The 24640-nt window shown below is 40.4% G+C and overlaps 1 protein-coding gene across 1 annotated transcript in view; it reads right to left on the reverse strand.

Annotated features, from left to right (window-relative positions):
* LOC145991501 (disintegrin and metalloproteinase domain-containing protein 12-like) overlaps nt 1–24640 on the reverse strand; it is a 66212-nt gene that overhangs the window by 34138 nt on the left and 7434 nt on the right. The window contains exons 2-6 of the mRNA XM_083127519.1: nt 7201–7298; nt 6640–6716; nt 6117–6192; nt 4734–4816; nt 1160–1269 (exon numbers count right to left, since the gene is read on the reverse strand). Coding sequence (XP_082983645.1) covers nt 1160–1269; nt 4734–4816; nt 6117–6192; nt 6640–6716; nt 7201–7298 — 444 coding nt within the window. The remainder of the gene's footprint in view (nt 1–1159; nt 1270–4733; nt 4817–6116; nt 6193–6639; nt 6717–7200; nt 7299–24640) is intronic.

Consider the following 24640-nt stretch of genomic DNA (forward strand, 5'->3'; position numbering starts at 1 on the left):
CTTCAAAACATTGGCTGTCAAAAGAATCTTATGAGCCACACTTAAGTAAATTCTGTATTTTATATTGAATATTAGCAACTGTGGTTATGCAAACATTTAAGAAATTGCTTGAATGTTAAAATGCTTTCATGCCAGAATTATCAATCTTAGGAATTAGGGAGAACAAAAATTCACATTGCAAAAATCTGGCAGCAAATCATTTTATTGGTTAGTGTGATTCACTGCCTATCGCAGTTGATCGTTTTGAAATGTGAATGAAACAGCATTCAAATAGATATTACAACAACTACAGCTATACAGTGATTCTAAAGTTTAAATTTCTTTGAAGCAAAATATAAAAATATAAATATTGTGACTGTTGTCATAACCTGCAGAAAGCTGGTATACATACGTACATATTTAACATTAAAATGACTTATGTAGAAGTGTTAGCAAAAAATGCAGGCTCGACTAGGACTCGAACCCAGGGTCTCTGGCATTCCATTCCATTGCTCTAACACTGAGCTACCAAGCCGGCCTGGCTTCACCTGATCTTTCACTTCCACTGTTTTACCTGTGTGGAATCGTCTCTGCCAGTGCTACTGCAACAGCGGACCTGTTGCCTTTGAAACACAGTAGACATTGACTTTGCCTCTTTCCTCCCAGCGTAGAGATGTTACTTCATTAAATTAGGCACCTACAGGAGATGTACTACATAGAACTGTTAGTGAAAAATGCAAATCTACATAGTACATCTCCTGTGTGTGCCTAATGTATTTTTCGCTAACAGTTCTACGTTGTACATCTGCTGTGTGTGTCTAATGCATTCTTTGCTAACAGTTCTACATAGTACATCTCCTGTGTGTGCCTAATTTAATGAAGTAACATCTCTATGCTGGGAGGAAAGAGGCAACATCAACATCTACTGTGTTTCAAAGGCAACAGATTCCGTTGCGGCAGCACTGGCAGAGACGATTCCACACAGGTAAAACAGCAGAAATGGAAAATGAGGCAAAGCCAGGCCGGCTCGGTAGCTCAGTAGTAGAGCAATTGCAGGGAATGCCAGAGACCCAGGTTCGAGTTCTGATCGAGCCTGCATTTTTTGCTAACAGTTCTATGTAGTACATCTCCTGTAGGTGCCTAACTTAATGAATTAAAATGAATATTTAACAATAATTACCACATGTGTAGTTGGTGTTGAAATCAGAATTCTTGTAAAAGTAGCAGTGATCTTCAGTTTTGGACATTCTTTCCAAATATATCATTTCCTGTCCATCAAACACAACACCACTATAACAGACAAATGCACTAGATTAGTCACTACAAAAATGATAAATATGAATATTCTTTCAGAATGCAACAAAAAGTTGACAAAAAAAATAATTAAAACTTAAATTACATGAAAGCTAAGAACAACTGAATATTATCGAGGTTTACCATACAAACACACACTAAAAACAGTACAATAAAATAACTAACACACATGTTTTGACCATATCTCATTAACATCGTTCCAGGAAGAAAGGAAGAGTATTGTATTGAACTTCTATTTGTGTTTATTAGCATTGCTTTTCTGTCACTTTTGACAATGTTAATTGCAATAGTGAGGATGAATGACAAATAGTTGAAATTGATGAAAGGCGTAACAAAAGAGTAATTGCAATATTTTCTAGCAACCTTTTTGTTCCCATATTTATATTTCTAAATTGTTTACAAAGAGGGTTACATGCTATAAGACTCCTTTGTAATTTCTGTTTTACCCATATGAACTTGCAATGCAAAAAGCCCAGATCAGATTGCCATACAGCAAGATGATCGTATCATAAGGGTCAATCTGATCAGAAAGCCAATATCATGTTGCATTTATAACACCATTAAGCCTTGTTTCAATGATATGAAAAACTCAATATGCTGACCAAGGCAGAAATTTATTTTATTATAAAACATAAACTAAACTGGAATGGGGGGCTGATGATAAACAAAGAATGGAAGAAGGTGTTAGAAAGAGTGGAAAGGACAAGAGAGAAAGAGGAGAGAAGAAGGAAGAAGAATGAAGGAAATAGAGCATGAGATAAAGAGTCCAACCACATTCACTTTCAGGTGAAAGTAAAGTTGACAAGGGTAAGCCACCTGCTAGAATGTTCCAGAAACAACTTTCTAATAGTCTGGAGGGGAGTATTTTTGTGTGTATATATCCTCCTTTTTTTGTACCTTGTTACATTTGTACTTGGTTCATAGTCTGAAGAAGAAGGTTGAAACATTACGTTTAGTTTATGTTTTATAATAAAATAAATTTCTGCCTTGGTCAGCATATTGAGTTTTCATATCATGTTGCAGCTAAAACATCAGACATTCAGATTCCGTGAAGATAGTGCTGAATGTGTACACACACACACACACACACACACACACACACACACACACACACACACACACACACACACACACACACACACACACACACACACACACACACACACACACACACACACACACACACACACACACACACACACACACACACACACACACACACACACACACACACACACACACACACACACACACACACACACACACACACACACACACACACACACACACACACACACACACACACACACACACACACACACACACACACACACACACACACACACACACACACACACACACACACACACACACACACACACACACACACACACACACACACACACACACACACACACACACACCAGAAATAAATATGGCAATGAATCGATAAATCTGTGACCTGAGAGGAAAGACCATTGGAGAAAGAGAGATGTTTTAGCCATATAAGCAACCTTCAACCTATCTCAAACTCAACCAAGCAACCCTCTAGCTAGGACTTTTTTTTCAAGTTTTTGTTGTTTGACCTTAAAACTTAATTTTTGGAATTTTGAAAAGTGTGGAACCAATTATTCTTTTTAAAAACTTAGCCTGGTGCATGGATTGTAACCTAAATCACGAACGTAATGTGCTACGAAACTGGAGATTTAAGGTTTGAACTCCTCAAGGAGGATTTTCGACTTTATCAGACAGGGAATTTAAAAGTTGGAAAGGGAATTTTCAGTCTATATTCCTTGTGATGCAGGAGCAACACTGGAAAGAGGACAGCAGAAGTAAAAATGGAGCGGGTGGGCTGCGATTTCGAGAATAAATCCTGTTTCACTCAAGTTTTAGAATTCCAAATGTATGAAAATTCAAGATGGATCATTTCAACATTGTTTCCTTGTATTTTTGAGATGCTTCGAAAAAAAAAATGAAAATGAGTAACAGATTTTGGTTTCTGAACTTCCATTAATCCAATATGTCAGAAGTTTTTTTTTGGGGGGGGGTGGTTTGAACCCTAGAAACTCCCCTCTAAATACGATCATATTTTTTAATCCTTGGGGGATGTTATAAATATATATTATACCTTCATGCTTAAAAGGAAATTAATAGAATTTGCCTCCACTGGAAGTGTTTCAAATTCTACACTACCTTAAAACTGCAAACCTTTATCCTACAAAAAAAAAAGGCAACATGTCACAATTGCTTCAGATACATATATATGTACTACTCTTACTGAATATGTGTTCTCACAGATTTTTCGAAATAAACTTAAATGTAATTTTGCACAGCTGGAATGAAATGCAGCAAACATTGTGGTTTGGTATATATTATACTTGCCCTAAGTGAAAACGTTCCAGGTCTGAATTAATGATGGGCATGATACGAATATTTCTATGTGGAGAGTGATGGCAAACAAACAGGGGCTCACTAGTCGATATCTGGTTACAATACTGCTCAATTGACTTCCTTTCAAATGCTGGTGTCCAAACCACTAAAAGCTAAAAGACTGCATTTGATTAATGAAATGACGAAGGGTGCACACAAATATTCACTAGGTATGGTTATTTGTGCGAGTCCATTCATAATTTTTATTAATCATCCAATCATTCGCATCATCATGGCCAGGTAGAAAATTGATGTTAAATAACCAAAAAAACAATCAATCAATCTCCCCTATTTGTGTGAAGATAAATACAAACAATAGCAGTATTTTAAAAATCGTTCATTATGTATTACATTAGAAAAGATCAATAAAAAAATAATTTCTGTGGATCTATGAACAAAGAACCGAGGAAAAGACTATTGAAATGCTTTGTATGAAGTGTAGCTCTATATGGCACGGAAACATGGACACTGAGAGAAAGTGACAAAAAGTGAGCTCTAGAAATATGGTTACAAAGATGAATGGAACGGGTGAAATGGACAGGAAAAGGTGAGAAATGAAACAGTGCTAGAAGCTAGAAAGAATTGGGGATGCTATTGAAGGAATGGTCAAGGGAAAGAAACTCCGGGGAAGAAGAAAATACCAAACGTTTGATGACATCAAAATAAATGGGTCCTGTGGTGCTACAAAGTGAAGGGCTGAATATTGCTAAGGAAAGACCTGCCCTTGGGTAGAAGACAATGAATGAATGAATGAATGAGAAAAGATCAATTATTTTTGTGCCCTCCCATGACAGCACACATTATGATACCTTTCTGGCCACCCAGTTGTTAATCAGCTACTTTTAAAAAATAACCTTTTACTTCTTACAAAGTTTGTTGGTTATGGAATGCCCGATTTTAAGGCTGATTGGGGTTAGACTAATTAAGTGTAAATTTTTTAACATACTTACATTGTTATGCCCTTTATAAATGAAGTAATACACACAATTTATGTCTTAGTTCTTACTCACTTGAGGCCATAGCAGGTAGATACAGCAGCCCAAGAGTTTGCAACACCTCTCAGCTTTCCCTGGTAGTGACACAACTGAACATCCTGTAAAAATACAGTGATAAGGTTCTTGTTCTGTAGAGAAAAATAATATGTTTACACTTCAAATGTATTAAACATTATTTGCCTTGTTTTCTGAGCATCATCTGTTAGGAAACATATTCCTTGGGAAACAAAATACCCATTCTGTCAGAATGGAATCTTGGCATTCTGTGTATAGTAACTATTTGTCATTGTAAAAGCAAGTAGAGTTTGTTAGGTAACAAAGTAACCCTCTTTGAAATAAATTTTAATATCCAAAAATGTAATGACTTTATTATAAGACCTATCACTGCATATGCCTATGAAACATTAGCACTTAAAGACTCGCAGAAACAAAAGGTGCAAGTTTTTGAAAGGAAAATTTTAAGGGGATTCTACAAACCAATAAGAAGCAGATAGCACCTGGAGTACATGAAAAATGAAGAGTTAAATAAAATAATTTAAAAGAAAAATGCTATAAACAGTAAGTCTCAAAGACTAAGGTAGAGTGGACATATACGTAGAATTACAAATAGAAAATTAATGAAAAGTATTTACAGATTGACAATAGGAACAAGAGCAGTAAGTAGATGCAAGGATGAAGTTATAAAGAACGTAAAAGAAATTAAAATTAACAAGTGGACAGTGTAATTCCAGGATAGAATAATGGAGGAAATTTTTTTGAGAAGTCACAACTTTCAATGTACGGAGTTGTAGCAGCTTAAGAACAAGAATAATACTTTAAATTTTAAAACTATTTTTGCTTTTGAAAAATACTGGTACTCTGATATTGACTGAATCTAATGTGTCAAATTTATTAAAAATATATAAAAGTTGTCATATTTAATATTATATATTATCAGTGGTAGTGATTAGGGGGGCAGTTGCCCATGGCCCTATTTTTTTGCCCCTGCAATATGACTTCTTAATGCTAAACCTTGTCGATCATGAAAAGTAAAGAGTCCTTGCCCCCCAGTTTTGGCAGGCTGGTTACAAAAGCAATCCTCAGACCACACCACACCTGCTATTATCAGCCCGTTAAGTGGAAATTGTTATCTGGGAGGATGTTTGGTCGAGCTAGCAGGAGACAGACATCCTCCTATGGTTTAACTTGGTGAGTGAGACAGCTTGGGGGTTTGATTTGAAGAAGAAGAAGAAGAAAAAAAAGGCTAGCTTGGGGACAACATAACTTTGCATTCCTCCTACTTTGAACGCTGGTTGTTATCATTATTAACTGCTACTAATTTATTTTCTTCCTGGTAAAGCTGTGATAAAACTTAGATTTTTCTAACATTAAAAAAATGTACAATTTTTGCCATCTTACCTTGTCTGTAGGCCTATTAACTACATTATCACCATCCTGTTGGAATTTCTCAAAATATGTTTTTGGAATTAGATCCCTACAAGGATAAAAGTATAAAGTTTGAAATGCAAGTTAGAATAGATTTTAGTAAATACAAACTATACGTAAACAATAAAAAAGGGAATAAATATTTAGTATATATTAGGAATACTAAAAAATGACAAATTTAAGGACCCAATCTTAGCAAAGTTTAAAATTAAATAATAATAATAAAATATTATTGTATTATCATAAAATATTCTGAAAATAGATATTGGAAGCACTGAGTTACATCTACATGTATTTTTTTCCCATTCAGATTGCAGAATGATCTCAAAAGACAAAACAGTAATAATGTGAATCAATGCATTGCCCAATAAAAAGCTGCTTGGTAGACCCTGTCCTTCAAAGAACTGTTGCACTATAGAGTTAAAAAAGTTAACTAATTACAATGTATACAGTTATCCAAGTTGTTTTTAATATCATTATACAACATGAAACTTACCTATTTAAATGCAAATCAAGAATAAATTCTTTTCCATGTACACTGAATTCCACTGTGATGTCATGAATATATCCATCCTGCAGATTAGGAAGACAGAATATTTAAAATAATTGCTATTTATTAGTATTTCATTGATGTCAGCAAATAATTGAATCTGTGAATGATTTATTATTTATTCCAGGCATATACTGATAAATTGTATATTAATAGCTATCAACTAAAGAAATATTATTTCTATATTACTCATTCTTCGCATTATCGCATTAGTAACAATTTTTTTTTCAAAAATGAAATAAATCTCTTGGTGGACACAATCTAAATAAGTTATGATCTTTCAAATCAATTTTGCTTAATTTGCTTTTTCTACTCAGTGGTCAAGAGCTGAGTTGTTGACTCAGTAACTTGTCACTAAAGGTTTCACATTAAAGTACCAGCATGTGCATGAATATCCTTTGCAGGAGCCACTTCTCACCTAAACATCATTCATCCTGATTGTAACAATAAGTCTAAAAAGACAGAAAAAGTAAAAATAAGAAATTTATACATGTCTGCTCTACATACCTCTTTCTTATTTGATGAAATTTCCCTCTTTTCTCTGCCATAGTAAAATCGGGGTTTAATTATCTTGTGGTTAGCAAAATTATGTGTAGGTATACTATCTAAGAAGAAATTAATTTACGAATTAGTAAATAGAAATTATAGCATCTTGGAGACAAACAAAAGAAATATTGAAAGCATACAAACAAAAACCCACACTCTATGTATGCAATGAGAACTATAGATCGACCAGAAGGAAAAAAAACCTTGGGTCGAAAAGTCCCCGTGCAGCTTTCCCTTCTTCCCTCCACCTGGGGCCATAAGGAAGCATGGTCCACTCTCCCCTTCCCCTACTCGCGGGGGTACGGTGCACAGGAGTTGCGGGTCTGCGCAAGTTGTTTTGCTCGTGGTTCCACTATAGCTACAGGCAGGCAAGTTCATTAGTCCATTACATAGATTTCCACAAAAACCCAATAATCTTGACATGTCCACGCTCCCTCTGCTCGGATAATTCAACTACAGTGGCATTTTATCTTGTCCATAGGCGCCGATTCCATTGGGCTTGGGGGGGCTCGAGCCCCCCAATGTTAACGATGTGGGGGCTGAGCCCCCCAAATAATTTTGCTTAAGAGGATCTAATGTATTATTTTGCTTCTCTTGTAAAGTTTACTCTGAATTGTGCCACATGAACTTAACTTTAAATACCAATTTGAAATGTTCTAGACCATCAACTTTGGGGGCTGAGACCGCTAAACCATCAACTATGGGGGCTATGACTGGAGACAGCAAAACACATGACTTATTACTATATACTAAGTATATAATTAGATCGTTCGCTGCAAGATGGCGTAAGTTCGAATCCGGCTCTGGTCGGAATTTATTCGGCCTACGTATAGGGCCGGTGGCAACCCACCATCATAAGGAAATTAGGGAGCTTCGAATGAGTAAGCGTAATCTGGTCCCGGAAACCTACTATAACAGCTGGGGATACGTCAGGCTGACCCCCCAGCTATTCCAATACTGGTTGAAGATCTCCATGCTTAGAGGTGACGAAGGAAAGCGTGGGAGGAAGACCGGCAGTCGGTAGGTAAGCAAAGGCCCTTCAGGGCTGTTGCGCAAAGGATTATTATTATTAAGTATATAATTATTATTTACTATTATACATATATTAATCAGAGACATAATGAATTTAGCCAACGACTTGTTAAAGACTGTTTGGGAATCCCCTAAAAGAAGGCAAATATTTAGGAATATTTTTGATGTGAATGAGAAGGCTGGCGATACTGGACTGCGACCACTTTGCCCTCGTCGGTGGACGTTGAGAGCCTCCAGTATGCAACAGATCTTAAGGAACTATGAAAACCTTCTCAATTTTTTTGAGAAATTTTCTGAAGAAGATTCTACTAATGCAGCATCAAAATGTGCTGGATACCTGGAGACCATGCTTCACTTCAAGACATTTTTCTTTATCTCCCTCTACTGCCATGTGATGGGTCCAATAGAAGAGGTAAACTGTAAGATTCAGTTTCCATGCATTGGTGCTACAGAAGTGGAATCAAAACTAAAATACTTGACTGACATCTTTCAAGAAAAGCGAATGGGTTTTGAACAGTTCTGCAGAAATGCACAGAGGGCAAACCCAGCCTCGTTGATGAGCCAGAATTGCCCTGGCAACGTCACGTCCCTAAGAGACTTGAAAATCTAGATGCTGCCAAAACTCACAAGTTCTACACTCCAAAATAGCATTATAAATCAATATACACTGACGTCTGTGACACAGCAAAATCATGTGTTAAACAAGGACATGAATCTACAGGACTACAAAAAGTAACAGCCGTAGAGAAATAATGCATCTCAGCTGTGAACAGTTGCACAACAAACTTTCAGCAAACTCGAGAATTCTTTCGCCAAGATTTGGATGCTGATAGGCTCTCCTTACACATGTCCATGCTTAGTGATATCGCCAAACAGAAGAAAGTGGTTCTACTAACTACCATGCGTGACATAAGGAAGTTTCTTTTGGAAGACAGCACCCTCCAGGAGCTTCTGCCTGAAGTTGCCAAATTCATGATGCTCCTCCGCACTGTGCCAGTGACGACAGCCACAGCCGAAAGGTCATTCAGTGCTATTCGCCGACTCAAGACATTTGAGATCTACAATGGGGCAGAAGAGACTAAGCAGCTTAGCGGTAGTCCACATACATCAAACTGTGCTTGATAATTTAGACCTGAGACTGCTCGTTAATGAGTTCATAAAAAAAAAACAGTGCGTAGAACAACTTTTGCTTTATTTTTAAATCATGTTCATATGTTTTTGTTGTGTATGTCACTTTATATCTTAGTGTACATGCTATTTTTTTTTATTATTGCAAAATTCAATTTGAAAAGTAAAATATTGTAGAAGAACAAAAAAGTAAATATATTTTCCTGCTATTTGTGTTAGCATTTATGTAAATAATTAAATAAAACTGTTAAATATTGTAAATATTTGTTATTTTATGGGTACGTCAACACTAAGGTTATTTTCAACCCGTCATATGTCTGTTGCAGACATTAAAACACACCCATGCCCTTGCCGGGACTCGAACCCGAGACCTCTGGATAAAAGCGAGTTGAGTCGACCACCCAACACGCTCGGCTACCGAGGCCAGCATAAAACTGATAGGTTGGCCTCGTAATGTAAATACATACTTTTCAATAAAAAATGTTAATTATCTAAAAAACAAAAGAGATAAAGAGACTTTGAAACATTTTGTAAACGTTTTTCATGTTACATTTCATTTGCATGAGGAATATAATAGCTGCTTAAAAACTCCTATACGAAGACGTAATTTTCATTTTTGAAAAAGGGAGGGAGTGAGTCATTCGTTAATTTATTTCAGTAATCAGAGCCCCCCCCCCAATAATTTTGACAAGTCGGCGCCCCTGATCTTGTCTAAGCGTACTAAACTATACCGCGTTTGGTAGAACCTGTCCCGCTTCCCGCGCTAGGGAGCGCTCAACAGTTACGGTGCCAATGAGAAAAGAGGAAAAATTCGTCTGCTGGGCAGCGAGGAGCGAATGAAAGCCAGAAGAGAGGCGCTTACGTAGACGCTGTTGCGACGTTGCGTATTTTAATTGGCTGCCTGGCTTTGACTTTCCCCAGCACCGAGAAAAGACAGGGAGCAACTAGCGCGGGAAGCGGGACAGGTTGTAACAAACGCGGTATAAACAAAGGCAATGCAAGACATTGTTTGAAAAAGCGGATTCGCTTTCAGTCCACCCTCAGCCCCTTTCCATCCTACCCCTACCATGCTCGGATCAGTGTGGGAGTGTAATCGAAATTTCCTTTTCCTAAAAAAAAACGGCCGATTTGCAATGATGTGTGGATTTTCTCTACTGCTGGTAGTACGAGCACTGGCTGTGAGAATGAAGGCCCTAATAATGCAAGCCAGAAGACCCAATCTCTCCATGCTTGCTGCAAACATCAGCAGAGGTAACATAATTCTAATTATGTTACTGAGCGCACCATTATCTACGCGAGAGATCAGGCAGATGCTGTCTGCTGGTGAAGCGAAGCAAATGGTAGGTGAAGCGGCGCAGAAACATTTGATGTTTTGAAGGAATGATGTTCATTGAATAAGTATAATAAAAATTAATTGCGTTACAGATTTATTTGGGTGTGCACGTGCGAATAAGCAGAAGCTACTACTGACATTTAGCATCAAATGATGCTGCATCATTATGTACACAAAAACAGGTGTGAGTAGCAGGTCCGTAGCCAGAATTTTATTTCGGGAGGGGCTCATCCCTTATCAAGAACCGCCATGTAAAGGTGAAAAAGTTGGTGGTAGAAACCATGAAGATGATTTTCTCAGTATAGGGGCTATCCACCGGAAGGACGTGCCTTCGCGCGGACGCCATACTTGTAGCACAACAACTTCCGGTTCGTAGGCTCATAACATGCTGCTAAAAGGAGCTGAGATTGTGTCATGTATGAAAGGAACGAATGGGTGTGTACAAGGAGGATGTAAACTACGATCAGGGCTAAATAATCTTTCATGGATCTCTCTTGATCCATTTCCTCGAGATCTAGGCGCAAAATTATTGCATTCAAGCTATCAGGCGTGAAAATTGGAAGGCCATTAGCAGGAGTAGACTCCGCAGTAATGACAACGGATGTGCAGGAACCCAAAAAGTCGGGACCTGAAAAACAATCCCGTTCCGATCCAGGCTTCGGAAAAAATGATGAGTTCCCTACATATTTTTTTTTGTACTAAATGTCCGAAATTTATTGAAATTAGCAGTTTTTATTCCAGAAATGCAAAATAAATCATCACCCGAGGGTGAAATTGTGTGTATAATTATTATTATTTTTTTTTTTTAGTATCGGGTAATGTTGAATATTTTCCGCTCCTATAATCTCCCAATTTAGTCGGGAAATAGCATTATTTTTCCCGTTTTGAACGTCAGGACTTTAAAAATACCCCGTCCTGTTTCCTTCCCAACCAAAAATTTTGCGTCCCGCACCACTTGCACTTCATTAAAAGTAGAAGAGAAATCATTCAAATCTCGATTTTCTCTCTGTTTTAGTGATATGAGCAAAAATATTACTTTTCCTTTCAAAATATGCTCGGGCATGGCCAGATAGGTTACACGTTAAGTTCTTGAAGTACACACGAACTGTATTAAATTTTAGTGTAACCAGATTTTTTTTTGTGTGTGTGTAACCAGAGGAAATAAATTTTTGTGCAACCAGAGGAAATATTTTTTTGTGTAGCCAGAAAATTAAGTGCGGGTACTATTATTAATTTTCGTCTTTTGCAATGGAAATCTTTTCAACATTGATAGATAGAGTGCCTCCCCGATGGCGCAGTGGTAGCCTCGTCGCCTTGTAATCAAGGGGTTCCGGGTTCGATTCCCGGTGGAGGCATATAGTGGTTCGGATCCCAATTTAAACTGTAGGTCCAGTCCCGATTAACCTTACTGTGCACAAAATGGGCTTAAAACACCAACTCAATCAATCAAATCAACATTGATGGAGAAGAGGTCCTAGGTTTGAACACTGTGGTGAGGCAATGGTGTGTCATTGTGTTTGTCCCATCATTAATTTTTCCAGTTTATTATTCATCTTCATCGTCATGTTTAACACAAATAGCAGAAAATTGACTTAAAATAACAATGAGCGTTTTGTATTTCTGCGTTCAAACGAGAACGAAACCAGCAAGTGTTCATTATCGCATCCCTCTGACTCGTCCTGACTGAAGAAAGAAGAAAAGAAGCTCCTTTTTCCGTTTTTTATATGTCCGTACATCTCGCACTTCTTCACTTAAAACATAAATGTATGTATTTAAGCGCTCTCGCCCTGTAGGAAAAATTACTTTCTATTTAATATGTAGGCTACAAATATCGCCAATGAAACGACGATCAGCAAAAGGATCTCATCTTGGAATAATGCCGTATTACTTCCTAGTTGCTCATCCAATTGATATGCAAAGGCCTCTACTTTGCCCTGATATCTCTTATTCTCCTCGTCGTCAAGTGCTTTTATATGTTCCATTTCATCCGGTATACAAAACGAGAAGAAATGCCACAAGTACGCGCTTGAATTACCCGGCCGCCGTGAACCGGAAGTTGTTGTGCTACAGTTCGATAATCGATTGTGCCGTTCGATATGTTTTTGTTTATTCGTGGATAGCCCCTATAGGTATTACAACTTATTATACAAGATGTTTATTCCTGCTAAGCAAGTACAATTTATTACCGCTATGCACTATTTAAACTTGATATTTGTAGGATTTCGGAGCCAAGCCCTCCTCTTGGCTACGTACCTGGTGAGAGGGGTGATACTTCTGGAAATTAGGTTGAAGTGGACACCCTTAGAGCCAGACTACCAGCTGTTAATGATTCAAATATTAATGCAATTCGAATTAAAATCAATCTGGAAATTATTAATTAAACTTGGAGTAGGACCACTTTCCGTGGAATGCTCAATTCCAGACTAAAATGTACATTTTAGTAAACCTAAACATTTTGGGGGCAGTGCCCCTCTTGCCCCCCGCTAAGTTACGCCTATGGCAAACACATCACAAAGTGGTATTTTTAGACGTCTAAAGAGTTATCACCATTTACTCTTTATGTAAATTGGCGATTTGTAGTTCGAAATGACTTGTGAGAATTCAAGTACCTGAATTTTAAAATGACGGATGATAGTGGATTTTAGACGCAAGGGGGAGAGGATCGCTACTTACACTTGTGTGATTTTACGATTTAGTTTTAGACGTCTCGCAGTGATAACTTCATTTAGAACTTCACAGGAGGCGGGGTGATCGCTATTGGTCGCTCCCTTCATCCTGCCCTAAAGCTCTCTATATGCTCCCCGCCTCTTCATGTAAAACGCGCAAATGGGTCGAAATTTGGCTCTAAAAGTGCTAGTTTGGAAATACTGATTCTCGCCCTGAATGATTGTCTGTAACGTTCCTTCTAGCTTCAGGCGTTCAAGGACATCCTCCAGTATGAAATAATTCTTGAAGCTTTCCTGGCGGTGAATAATGAAAAGGTTTTCTCGGGCAATCAGCCACGTGATTTCCGGATAGACTTCCGAGGATAGTTTCCTTGAGGATCGTGGATTTCCATGCCAAGCATAAGAACTGGCTTATTATTATTATTTTCAGGCAAGTTTATGTGTTTGCTGGGCAATGTTCGACTGTCCGGGTGCGATAACTTTATGTTTATCGGCGCAGGAGCTGACGATTCCATACATCCCAAAAGTGACATTTGCCATGTTAGTTAATGAATTTGTTTCTTTTTTTCCTTTCAACATAATATATATTTTGAAAAGCACTTCCTTGTTGTTATATAAAGCTGTGTGTTGAACCTGGCGGCCACGGTTCAACGGGCATCGCTGTAGCGATAGATATTCAACGTTGTTGAATAAAAATCTGCACAAAATCGGTTTCGCAATGTGAACTGATGATGAAAATGTGTTTTATAAACAGCTGCAAAGAACATCAAAAGAAGACCAAGATCGTATTTGTTTCACAAAGTTTATAAGAACCATTTAAAAATCTGAAAATTTAAAACCTTTCTACCCGTACTGGACCGGATCGGCACTTTTTTTTTGTTCTAGCGGCGATAAAAAAATGAAGGCAAACTCTAAAAGAATTCGTCGCAGAATTGAATAAGCAAAATTTTGCTCGTATTTATGTAGGTCTACTGGTTAATTTTTAATTGCGGAGTCCAAACTCGAGTATCCATAACTTTTATCCCATAGTAACACATTAAAGCGTTGTGTTTCACGTTAAAAGACCAATAAAACTTAGAAGCTGATACAAACTTTTCAATCTTTTTAAATCCAGTGCTCGAAGTGGAATTCCTAGCTGGCAAGATGCTTCACTTAAAACACATTTTTTGACAAAATTGTACCTACTTCAAATAAAATATAGCTCGATAAAATTCGCATACGTATTTGTATTTTTTTAAGTCGCATTATTGCCACTTTACGCTTACGCTACGATAAAATTCACGTGATGACAACACTGTGTTATTAAATAGCAGTTACGGAAAGAAAACTTCCTGCAGCGAGAGACGCGGCAAAAGCTGCCATTCGAAGTGACATGAGTAGACCCAAATAGAGAATTGACAAACACCAATTGGAGCTCGGTGGAGCTCGCCTTAATGGATTTCTCTCGTAAGGCATGAGCTCCATTTTCTGGCAGTGTTGCCAGCCTCTTACTTGAAAAAATCACCAAGGTTTTTTTTTTGGGTCTAACCTAGCCTAAAGCAAGGAGCTGGCAACCTTTTTCTCGCAGTGTTGTCAACACCTTACTCGAAAAAATCACCAAGGTTTTTGGTCTAACCTAACCTAAAGCAAGGAGCTGGCAATTTTTTTCTCGCAGTGTTGCCAACACTACACCCGAAAGTAAAGCTTGGTGGGGCTTGCTTTAATGGTTTGCTCTTGTAAGGCATAAACCCCCCCCCCCCCTATTTTCGGATACAGTATTACCAACATCTTACTCGAAAAAAATCACCAAGGTTTTTGGTCTAACCTAACCTAAAGCAAGAAGCTGGCAACCTTACTTAAGACTTGCCTTACAGTGCAAAAAGCAAGGTTGCCAACCTACTGGTACTTTTGCCATAGCTTTTTACAAAAAAAAAAAAGAGAGAGGAGAGAGAGAGAGAGAGAGAGGGAAGAGTTAAACAACCGACAGCTGCCAACACCCACCCTAACCTAACCTAACCTAACCCACCCTAACCTAACCTAACCTAACCTAACCCACCCTAACCTAACCTAACCTAACCTAACCTAACCTAAAGCAAGGAGCTGACAACCTTACTTAAGACTTGCCTTACAGTGCATAAAGCAAGGTTGCCAACCTACTGGTATTTTTGCCATAATCTTTTACAAAAAAGAGAGAGGAGAGAGAGAGGGAAGAGTTAAACAACCGACAGCCTACCTACAGCTTTTTTTTGTCTAACCTAGCCTAAAGCAAGGAGCTGGCAATCTGGCTTGAGGCTTGCCTTACAGTGCATAAAGCAATTTTTGCCAACCTACACACACTAAAGAAGGAGAGCCGACAACAAATATGTACTGCCGTAAAAGAGAGAGAGATGGGTGGATGGTAATATAGTATGTGTGTGCGTGTGCGCGTATAATATGTAGCATTATTAACTAGTGTGTGTTGGCAATTTACTTACAACTAAAAAAAAATAGAGATGCCAACTTTGCTGTAAGATGAAGAGAGAGAGAGAGATTTATGGCTGGCAACAGTAAGGAGCGAATGCGCCATATCGTAATTTTCCAACTCCGTATATCGTGACCTTTGTAAACCTCTCTCGGGGGAACGATGTGCCACACACACGCGCGCGCGCGCCTGTATTGTGACGCAAGCAAACAAACAAAATAATAATTGTTGTTTTTAGGATACCTGGCCCCTATAACCTCGCGAGGGTGCGTGGTGCCCAACACAGTTCTAATGGCCACGGCTAACAAAGTCATGCCTCTGTAGAGTTTCACGCGTTTTTTTTTTCTCAAACTTCCATGAAACTCTACAGAGGACCTCCGTAATGCATGCAACGTGTACTAACGACTCTAGTGTTATTTGATGTTGTAATATTTCTGGATATAGAGTTTTATTGTGAGATATAGATAAAAATAATTATGTTTATTATAATATTTTCTTGATGAAGATGGAGAATGTATGTGCGTGTGTTACAAATAAAGTTGCATGCTTTTTTTTCTAGTGTGTGTGTATATGTTTTTGATGTTTCGACACCATCTGAAACGATAAAAAAAGAAATTTTATTGTTAATTTTCACGTGTAAAAACAACAACAAATTTTTTTTGTGCAAATTTTCTGATTGTCTCGTGCTATAGTGCAAAAAAAGATATTGTAACTGATAACTAATGAAATTGACATTTGTAACTGATCTGAACTAGTGAAATTCGTATTGTGCTATTGTAACTGATTGTGCTAGTCCAAAAAATTTCTTATTGTGCAAGAAAAGATGTTAAAAAACTTGTTAAAACTGCTCTGTGACCCTCTCGCTCTTCACGTCGTAGGCGAAGGACTTCTCTGCAATCAGGATGACACTGCATAGGGTATCCTCGGGCAAGGCATCGTGGAACTCGCAGACGACCTTGATGTTGGTTCGATCGTTGACCACAACCTTCTTTCTCTTAGATGTGTTGATGACGGTCATGGGTCTCCGTGCTTTGAACTCGCTGGGCGTGTAGTACATGTCCACGCTTCCCTCGGTCACGCGTTTGTAAGCCGAGAACGCTTCGTAAAGTTTGAGGTAATCGTTTTTGGTCACGTCGAGGTTGTAATTCTCGCGCGGGAACACTTCGTTCCTACCGTTCTTCAGATAAACGTTCTTGATCTTGCAGTCGTCGAACTTGCTGGAATCTTTTTCCTGATTCTTGTCCCTCCCGGTCTGAAAGAGCACTACGACGAAATCTGGCATGTCGAACTGTATGTTGTTGAACTGCGTCGTCACGTCGAATTCCATGTGACTTCCCGACGCTATTTTCTGCACGCACTGGTAACCGTGAAAGTGAATCGACACCTGCGGACTTTTCAAGATCTCCGCTTTGTACTTGAGGGCGTAGTTTGTTTCGTATTCCACCACCGGCATTCTCAATTCCATGCTCCGGATGACGCACTTGGCTGCTTCGGGTAAAGTGTTGGCTATCGGCGTGGTGCCGTCCGGACCCAAAGTAGCGTATCGCATCAGTGCGTCGTTGTCGTTGGCCGCTCTTCGAAACGTAACGCGCAGTCCTCCCTTCCACATGATCTCCTTGTAGTCCGAGAAGAAACCAGGCAGCAGACGCATGGGAAAGAGCACCGTGTGACTTCTCGTCGATATTTTGGTCCCGGCTTCGAATCCCCCGGCCTGGTAGTACGCTGCGTCCGTTTTGGATAATTTCAACGTTCCCACTGCCGTCGACGTGATGCCTGGATAGTCTATTCTGTCGATGACGGTGTTGTGTTTCCTCACCTCCACCTGCGAGAACAGGTGAGGCACGAAGTTGTCCACGAGTATCAAGTTTGCTGCTGCAGGAAACGCGTCTCCGCTTTCCTTCTTTACCACGTCGAATTGAAGGTAGAGGTCCGCTCTGTGAGGATGAACGAACCCATCGCCTACGTCCACATCGTATTCGATCTCCCTGTTCGCCTCGTTGAGATTGGCGAACGTGCGACGGTTGGGAGGGAAAGATTGCAATTCGTAACTTTCGATTTGCTCCATTTTACATGTATGGTTATTTATTATATGTTGATCTCCACGATGGCAGTAGTTGTTGCACCTGCGAAATCCACCACGTCTCCTTTCTCGTTCGTCACCACCAACTCTATGTCGTCTATGCGGTTGCGACATACTGGAAAATAGATCGGCGAAGAGGGCGTGTAGATGATCGGTTCCATGAACTCGGAACTTGGTTTGAAAGTGGCTATGATTCCCGTCTGCTTGTGACTTCCTAACAATCCGTCCGAGGATTTCGTGATCATACCTTCTGCCACGTTGCAGTGTACGTTCAGAGTCTCTATGGCCAAAAATTTAGGAATGTTTGTTGCCACGTGCTTGATGCCAGCTTCGAGTTTTGTGTTGTTCTCGAAACCTAAAAGTTCTCCTATGGTGCCCAGGTCCACGGTCTCCGTCGCCGACAGGATTTCCACTCTGTGCGTGACCGAATTTTGAGAAAGGTACGTGCCTTTCGGTAACTGAGCTTGCAAAGTGGAAAGATTGTATTGTCCTGGCGTGACGACGATGTGTTCGCTTCCGACGCTAATTTTGTTGTTGTGCTGCGTAACGTTAGGTATGAGGTACATGCTGTAGAATGCACGCAGAGCCACGGATTTAGGATAGACGATGTCGTCGTGCAACGTGAGTTTCAAGATCGAAGATTCGCTCGTGAGATGGAACACGCCCATCCTAGTGATGCTGTTTCAGGTTCCACAATGCTTTCTGGAAATCCTCGATCGTAGGGTTATTTATTTTAGAGAGAAACGCGAGCACGGAGAGGCAGAGATGACCGCAGTTCACGTCTCCGAAATCTTGAATGCGTTCGTCGTTGTAGTATATAGAGGTTTTGCTCGTTTTCAGATAATGAATTAAATTTGTAGGTGGAACACCTCCGAAAGAATCGAAAACGAATGCTTTATCATCATTTTTGTGGTAACATATCCAATGCGTGCCTGGATTTTCTTGACCGTCCAAGTTGACTACTCCACATTCTCTTCTTTTCACGCTTGAAGGTAACGAGTCGGACATGAAAACTCCTCTGAAGTGTTTGATTTGTAACGGTTCGATCAGAGATTCAATGTCTCGGTTGGTGAGTGCTTCTGTTTCTTTTTTTTATATTTCTTCAAAGCATCGAGGTTGCTTTTTTGTTTTTTGGTTATACCTTTCCCCTTCTTCTCCATGGCCAGGTTGTGACGTTTCTGTTCTTCCAATTCCGCCTTGTTCTTCTTCGAGTCGATGACGGTTTTCGCAATGGCGGCACTTCCGCCGGCCAAACTTCCAACGGCCCCCAATGCTGCCAGGATGGCCGGGATGCTGAATATGAAACCTCCGATCTTTTGCTGTTTCCGCGAACGCTGCAACCTTTTCAATTGAGGTGTGCTGAGCAGCAATTTCATTCCATGTCCTTTCGACAAGCAAGAACGTTTCTTCTCGCGTTGTTTCTTGGTGAGTAACCCATCGAGGGTACCTAGATTTTTTAGATTCGAATATGGTATCTGGTACACGACACCCTTGGGCTTCATGTTGATGCTCTATGTGTTATTTTCACGGTATGTTATTTATATATATTCTGAGATTTTTTCTTGTGTAGTTTTTTTACGGTATGTTATTTATATATAAATATTCTAAGATTTTTTTTCACGGCCCCGCAGTCGCTACACAAATTCTATTACGTGCTTTGTTTTCTTGCCAAAAAGTTCCTTTGTCCCCTTGTACACGATTCGAGTTTTGTTCTCGATTAAAATAGATAGCTTCTCGTCCGATAACATGTTAGCGTATCGATCTGGTAAAAATAGACTGTATTGTGCGTTGAGCAACAGGCGTACCTTGGGGCCATACTGGGTAGAAACGATTGAACCGGAAGTTATCGTGTAAGATTTGTCGACTTCCAATTCCCGAATTTTTACATACTCGACTGACAAATTTAGCATTTGTTTTAATGCTTGGAGATCACTCATTTTTTCAGTTGTCATATCGAAGAAGAGAAAAATTTCAGTGTGTGTGTTAGAGAAATTTAATTGTTTTTCACGAAGTGTGTTATTTATATATACCGAAGATTATTTTTTTATGATGTGTGTTATTTATATATCAAGTTTTTTTGACACGTATATATATTATTATTTTTTTTAACAGAGGAAGAAAGTTCGTGCTTCGGAAAACGCGAGGATGTGCGTAGTGATATCTTCCTTCTCCTGCATAGACTTGTACCAATCATCAGTATACTGTCTTCTTCCCTGCATCGCCTCGTACAGTTCGTCCGACCTATCGTTTAATTTTTCCCCTGCAGCCGAAAGCAGAATGTTGAGATCACTGCACCTCAGGCCGCTGATCTCCCGAAGAAGGTCCTTGAGAACCATTTCACAAGGGATGCGAAATTCCGGCATTGTTTTTGCCATGATTACAAGTTTATTAACATCTCCGTTAACTACCTTTTTGAATATTTTAGATAGTAGCTCGGGTGGCAAATCAGTTATGCAAGCCATGTTGTTTTTTTTACTGTATGTTATTTATATACCCCACCCCAATTTTTGTTTCGTGTTCATGGCGATGGTGGTACCCAGTGCGGCGACCCGTTCACCCAACGATGCGTCTCTACTCACGAACCTTTCGAAAGCTGCGTGCTCTAACTTTCTGTCTGCTTCGTGACGTGCATTCAGATCCGTCTGCGTGGTGTTGTAGGCGATGTCGTGATCTTTGCATGCGGCATCCAACGGATTCACACCCTTGTCTCCTCTCTCCAATCTTTTCTCGAGTTTGGTACCCGGTCCGCAGTATTGGTAGCCAGGTAGATGCATCTCGAAAGGTAACTTGTTGATGATGTCGTTCACGAGTCCCTTTCCTTCGGCCACGTTCCAGAATTTCGGAGGCAGCGTGTTGATGATTTTGATCAGGTAACCTATGCCCTTGTCGTCGTTCACGATGAAGTTGGAAAGTTTCGTGCTGATCATGTCCACGATGCCAACCTTCTCGTTGTAGAAATTACGGTTGCCTGCATTCTCTTCGCCGGCTATCACCAACAATCGGTCCACGAGTTTCCTAACGTCGTCCACCCAAACGAATTCTTTGGGTAGCGTGTTGTAGCGTTTGACGCCGCTGCCCGTTTTGACCTGGTTCCAAATCGGTTTGATGAGATTCCTGTACTTCTCGCCGCTGCTCGATTTCACCCTATTCTGCGAGGCGTCGTTGTTCTGGTACAAGGCATCCGTCATGATCAGAATTTCCTTGTAACTCTGGTAATCTTCGTCGGTGTAATCTTTCGGCTGCTTTTTGGCGACGAGTTCCCACAGTCCCACCGTACCCGGATACCTGTTCCAACTATCCTTGTCGCCTAAATTGACTTTAATGTCGTTGCCTTCGAAGGTCACCTTCGATTTCCCAATCTTCCACACCACACCGCCGCCTTCGTTGGTTTCCATGCTGGGATACAATCCGAACACTTCATCCTTGTCGAATTTCCCCGTGCTCAGGTAGTCTCGTGCCAAAGGTCCCAACTCGATCTTATCCGAAGACGACGTGCTACCTATGGCTCGACGTCGTGCCGGTGCATCCTTCAGTTCGAACGGCGTCGAAGGAATGCTCGAAATGGGTGTGGGTACGGCGTAACTTTTAGCTGCGAGCGGTACGAGTTCATTAATCAAATTTTTATTTTGTTCCGTGACACTTTTAATTTCTTTACCTAGACCGCTGATGGCATCGATCACGGGTTGATCCTGACGTTTCTTCTCTTCGTAGAATCCGCGATTTTCGGATTTCCAACCTTTGAAGCGTTTCGCGAGGTATTTTCGCAACTTGAGATTTTCGTCTTCGATTTTTCGTTTCGTCATGACGTTATTTATATACGTCGTTTCTCACAACGTTGCAACGTTTAGAAAGTCGTTGATTTTGTTTCTGTATTTTCCGTTGTTGGGTTTCCTCGTCATGTCGATCGTCGCGAATCCGAAATCGTCACCGTTCCAGCAAGTAGAGCAGCAGCCTTCCGAAAATTGATTGTAGTTCATGTCTCCGCCTACGTAGTCATCGTACGCGTGCTTGAGGTTGGTGTGATCTTGACGAAACAAACATATGAAATTAGCGTTGTCTCGTACTAACTGTTTTGGAATTTTGGAAAACGTTTGAGCTAGGTAGAAGCAATCCATTCCTTTGTGACGACCTTGCGTGAAAAAGTTGCGAATTTCATTTTGATTTTCCAGGATGGCGTCGTCGAACACAACAACTGAATTTTCACGACAATCGTCGAGTGGTTTTATTTCCGAGGCGAACGTTGCAATGTCCAGACCATCGTACAGTTTCATCAGTTGCTGGTATTTGGATTGCTCCAAACTTTTCGAGAACACGTACAGGTGCCTGTTCTTCCAATCTAACCAATTCGGTGCGAGGAGAAAATTGTCCACGAGCAGTGTCGTTTTCCCACACCCCGAAGGACCTACGATCAGACAGCGAATGCTGTCGGGAAGCAACTTGCCGTTTCTTTTTCTCGTTTGACTTTCCGGATCCGGTAGACGCTTTACCACGTTCCACGTACTCATAAGATTACTTCGTCTGCGTCGATCCAACTTTTTTCCGGAAGTCCCAGCCATTTGACAAACAGTTTGTCACCTTTCCTACGCAATACTTTCTCGATGAGGTACGTGTCGGGGTGTTTCGTTTTAGAGAGTTCCTCTTCGTAAAATCTTCCTTTCAAAATCTCGCCGCTACTATCTTTTATTATATACGTGTGTCGGTTTCCGGGTAGAACTCGAACCACCGTAAATAGTTCCGTGCTCCAATTTTTTGTGAACCCCTTCTCGAAGGTGCGTTTGAATTTGCTGATCCTCACCTGGTCTCCAATTTTGTATTTAGCTTTTTTTGTCGTGGGTGTGTACTTTGGACAGTAAACTGTAGAAATTAAATGCTGCTCGTCAGATTTCGTAACGTCAGCTGGCTTCATGCCTATCGTTCTGTGTACCGTATCATTATAGGTGTCGACGAGTTCCGGCAGGATGTCGACCCATTTGTAATTTCCCCGAAGCGTGAATCGTTTCCACATGTGTGTTTTCAAGGTTCGATTGAATCTTTCCACGATGCTGGCTTTGATGTGACTGAAAGTCGAATAATGTCGAATCTTGTGTTTTTGAATAAACTTTTGGAATACGGCGTTGTAAAATTCTTTACCGTTGTCCGTTTGCAGAAACCGAGGTCGTCTGCCGCCGCTTTCGCGAAAAATTGTCTTGAATGCTTCCGTGACGCACGTTCCTGTTTTGGCCTTCAAAGGTAGAGCCCATGCGAATTTCGAAAACGTGTCTATGACGGTGAGGAGGTACTTGTTACCCTTGTTCCATTTATGTACGTTTTTCAAATTGCCACTGCTCATCTCCACGAGGTCGCTTTGCCAGAGGTCATCGATGCCCTTGGTTACCACAGCCAAACGTTCGTAGTTGCGGCGTGCAGGTTTATGCAATTCTTCGACGATGGCTTGCCTAGACATTTTTTTGTTTAGAGATTACGTTTCAAGAGAAGCACAAGCGTGATGGGATTCAAAGAGGGTGGCACCTCGCTCGTGTTTTGAATGATCAGCTTATCGCCGGCACTCACGTCGAAAACAGTGAGATCTTCGTCTTCGTGTATTTCATATATGTTGCGCGTTTCGTTCCAACGTGCCAGAGGAATGTTTCCTGCTTTCTGGACACCACGATTCGATATCAAAGTCATGGTGGGAACGCTAGCTTTTCTACCGTGAGACCAGTACGAAAATTCGTTTATCTGAATCGTGCCATCGAGGAGAAACTTGTAGTACGGATGATAAGGATGCAACATGTACAGTTTGTTACCTTCGACGAACGTGGAGATTCTCTGTTGATTGGGTACGCTGTTGATTTCGATGGCTTGCAGAGAATGTAGTTTAGCGAATTTAGTGTCGACGCCGAGCAGATTACTGTGAACTTGTCCGAGTTTATTTTCGATGGGCAACAAATGTTCGACAATGGTATCCGTTACTGTAGAAAATGACGGTTTGATTTTCACTTCCACGTTCAACTGCTTGAAGTTTTCGTTGAGTTCTTGCAACTTGGCACCGAAAGAGGCCAGCGTCGATTCCTGCGTGGATTCCAGCACTCCAACTTGATCTCTGATGTTGACGACGATACTCTGAAGGTTCTCGACTTGATTCAATTTCGAACTTTTCTCGGTAAGATCGTTCACGATGCTTCGCATCTCGGTAAACTGCGTGTGAAGGTCGGCGACGCTCTGCGAAGTGGGCAGCGTCGACACCAGCGAAGTAAGTTCGTCTCGAATCTGTTCCACGTTCGCCGTTTCCGTTTCTAGTCGTTTTAGCATTCGAGATATGTTCCTTTTCAAAGCGTGTAATTCTTTGGAGGTGGGGAGATTGGCCACTTTACTCTCGAGATCGCTCAATGAACTTTTGATGTCGTTCGAATCGGATAGTGCCGTCACCGCCGTTTTCAATTTTTCCAAATCTTCGCTCGAAGGCACGCTCGTCCGTAACGATTCCAAGTCACCCTGTATGTTGTCCAGTACGTGATGAAAATGAGCGAGATTCGTTTCGGCGTTCAAATTTTCTAAATATTCGATCTTCTGCTGAACCGTGCTCAACGTGTCTTGAATGCTCGTCAACACTCTCGCTTCAGCGTGAATGTTTTTAATTTCTTCGTTGATCAACTCCAGAGACGCCTGAAGCGTAGCGATGGTGGTTTGAATGTGTTCGAAATCTTGATAGGCCTCCAATTGAATTTTTATGTTCGCGACGC

Source organism: Lepisma saccharinum, chromosome 8 (genome assembly GCF_977018435.1).
Source record: "Lepisma saccharinum chromosome 8, izLepSacc3.1, whole genome shotgun sequence".
NCBI classification, from domain to species: domain Eukaryota; kingdom Metazoa; phylum Arthropoda; class Insecta; order Zygentoma; family Lepismatidae; genus Lepisma; species Lepisma saccharinum.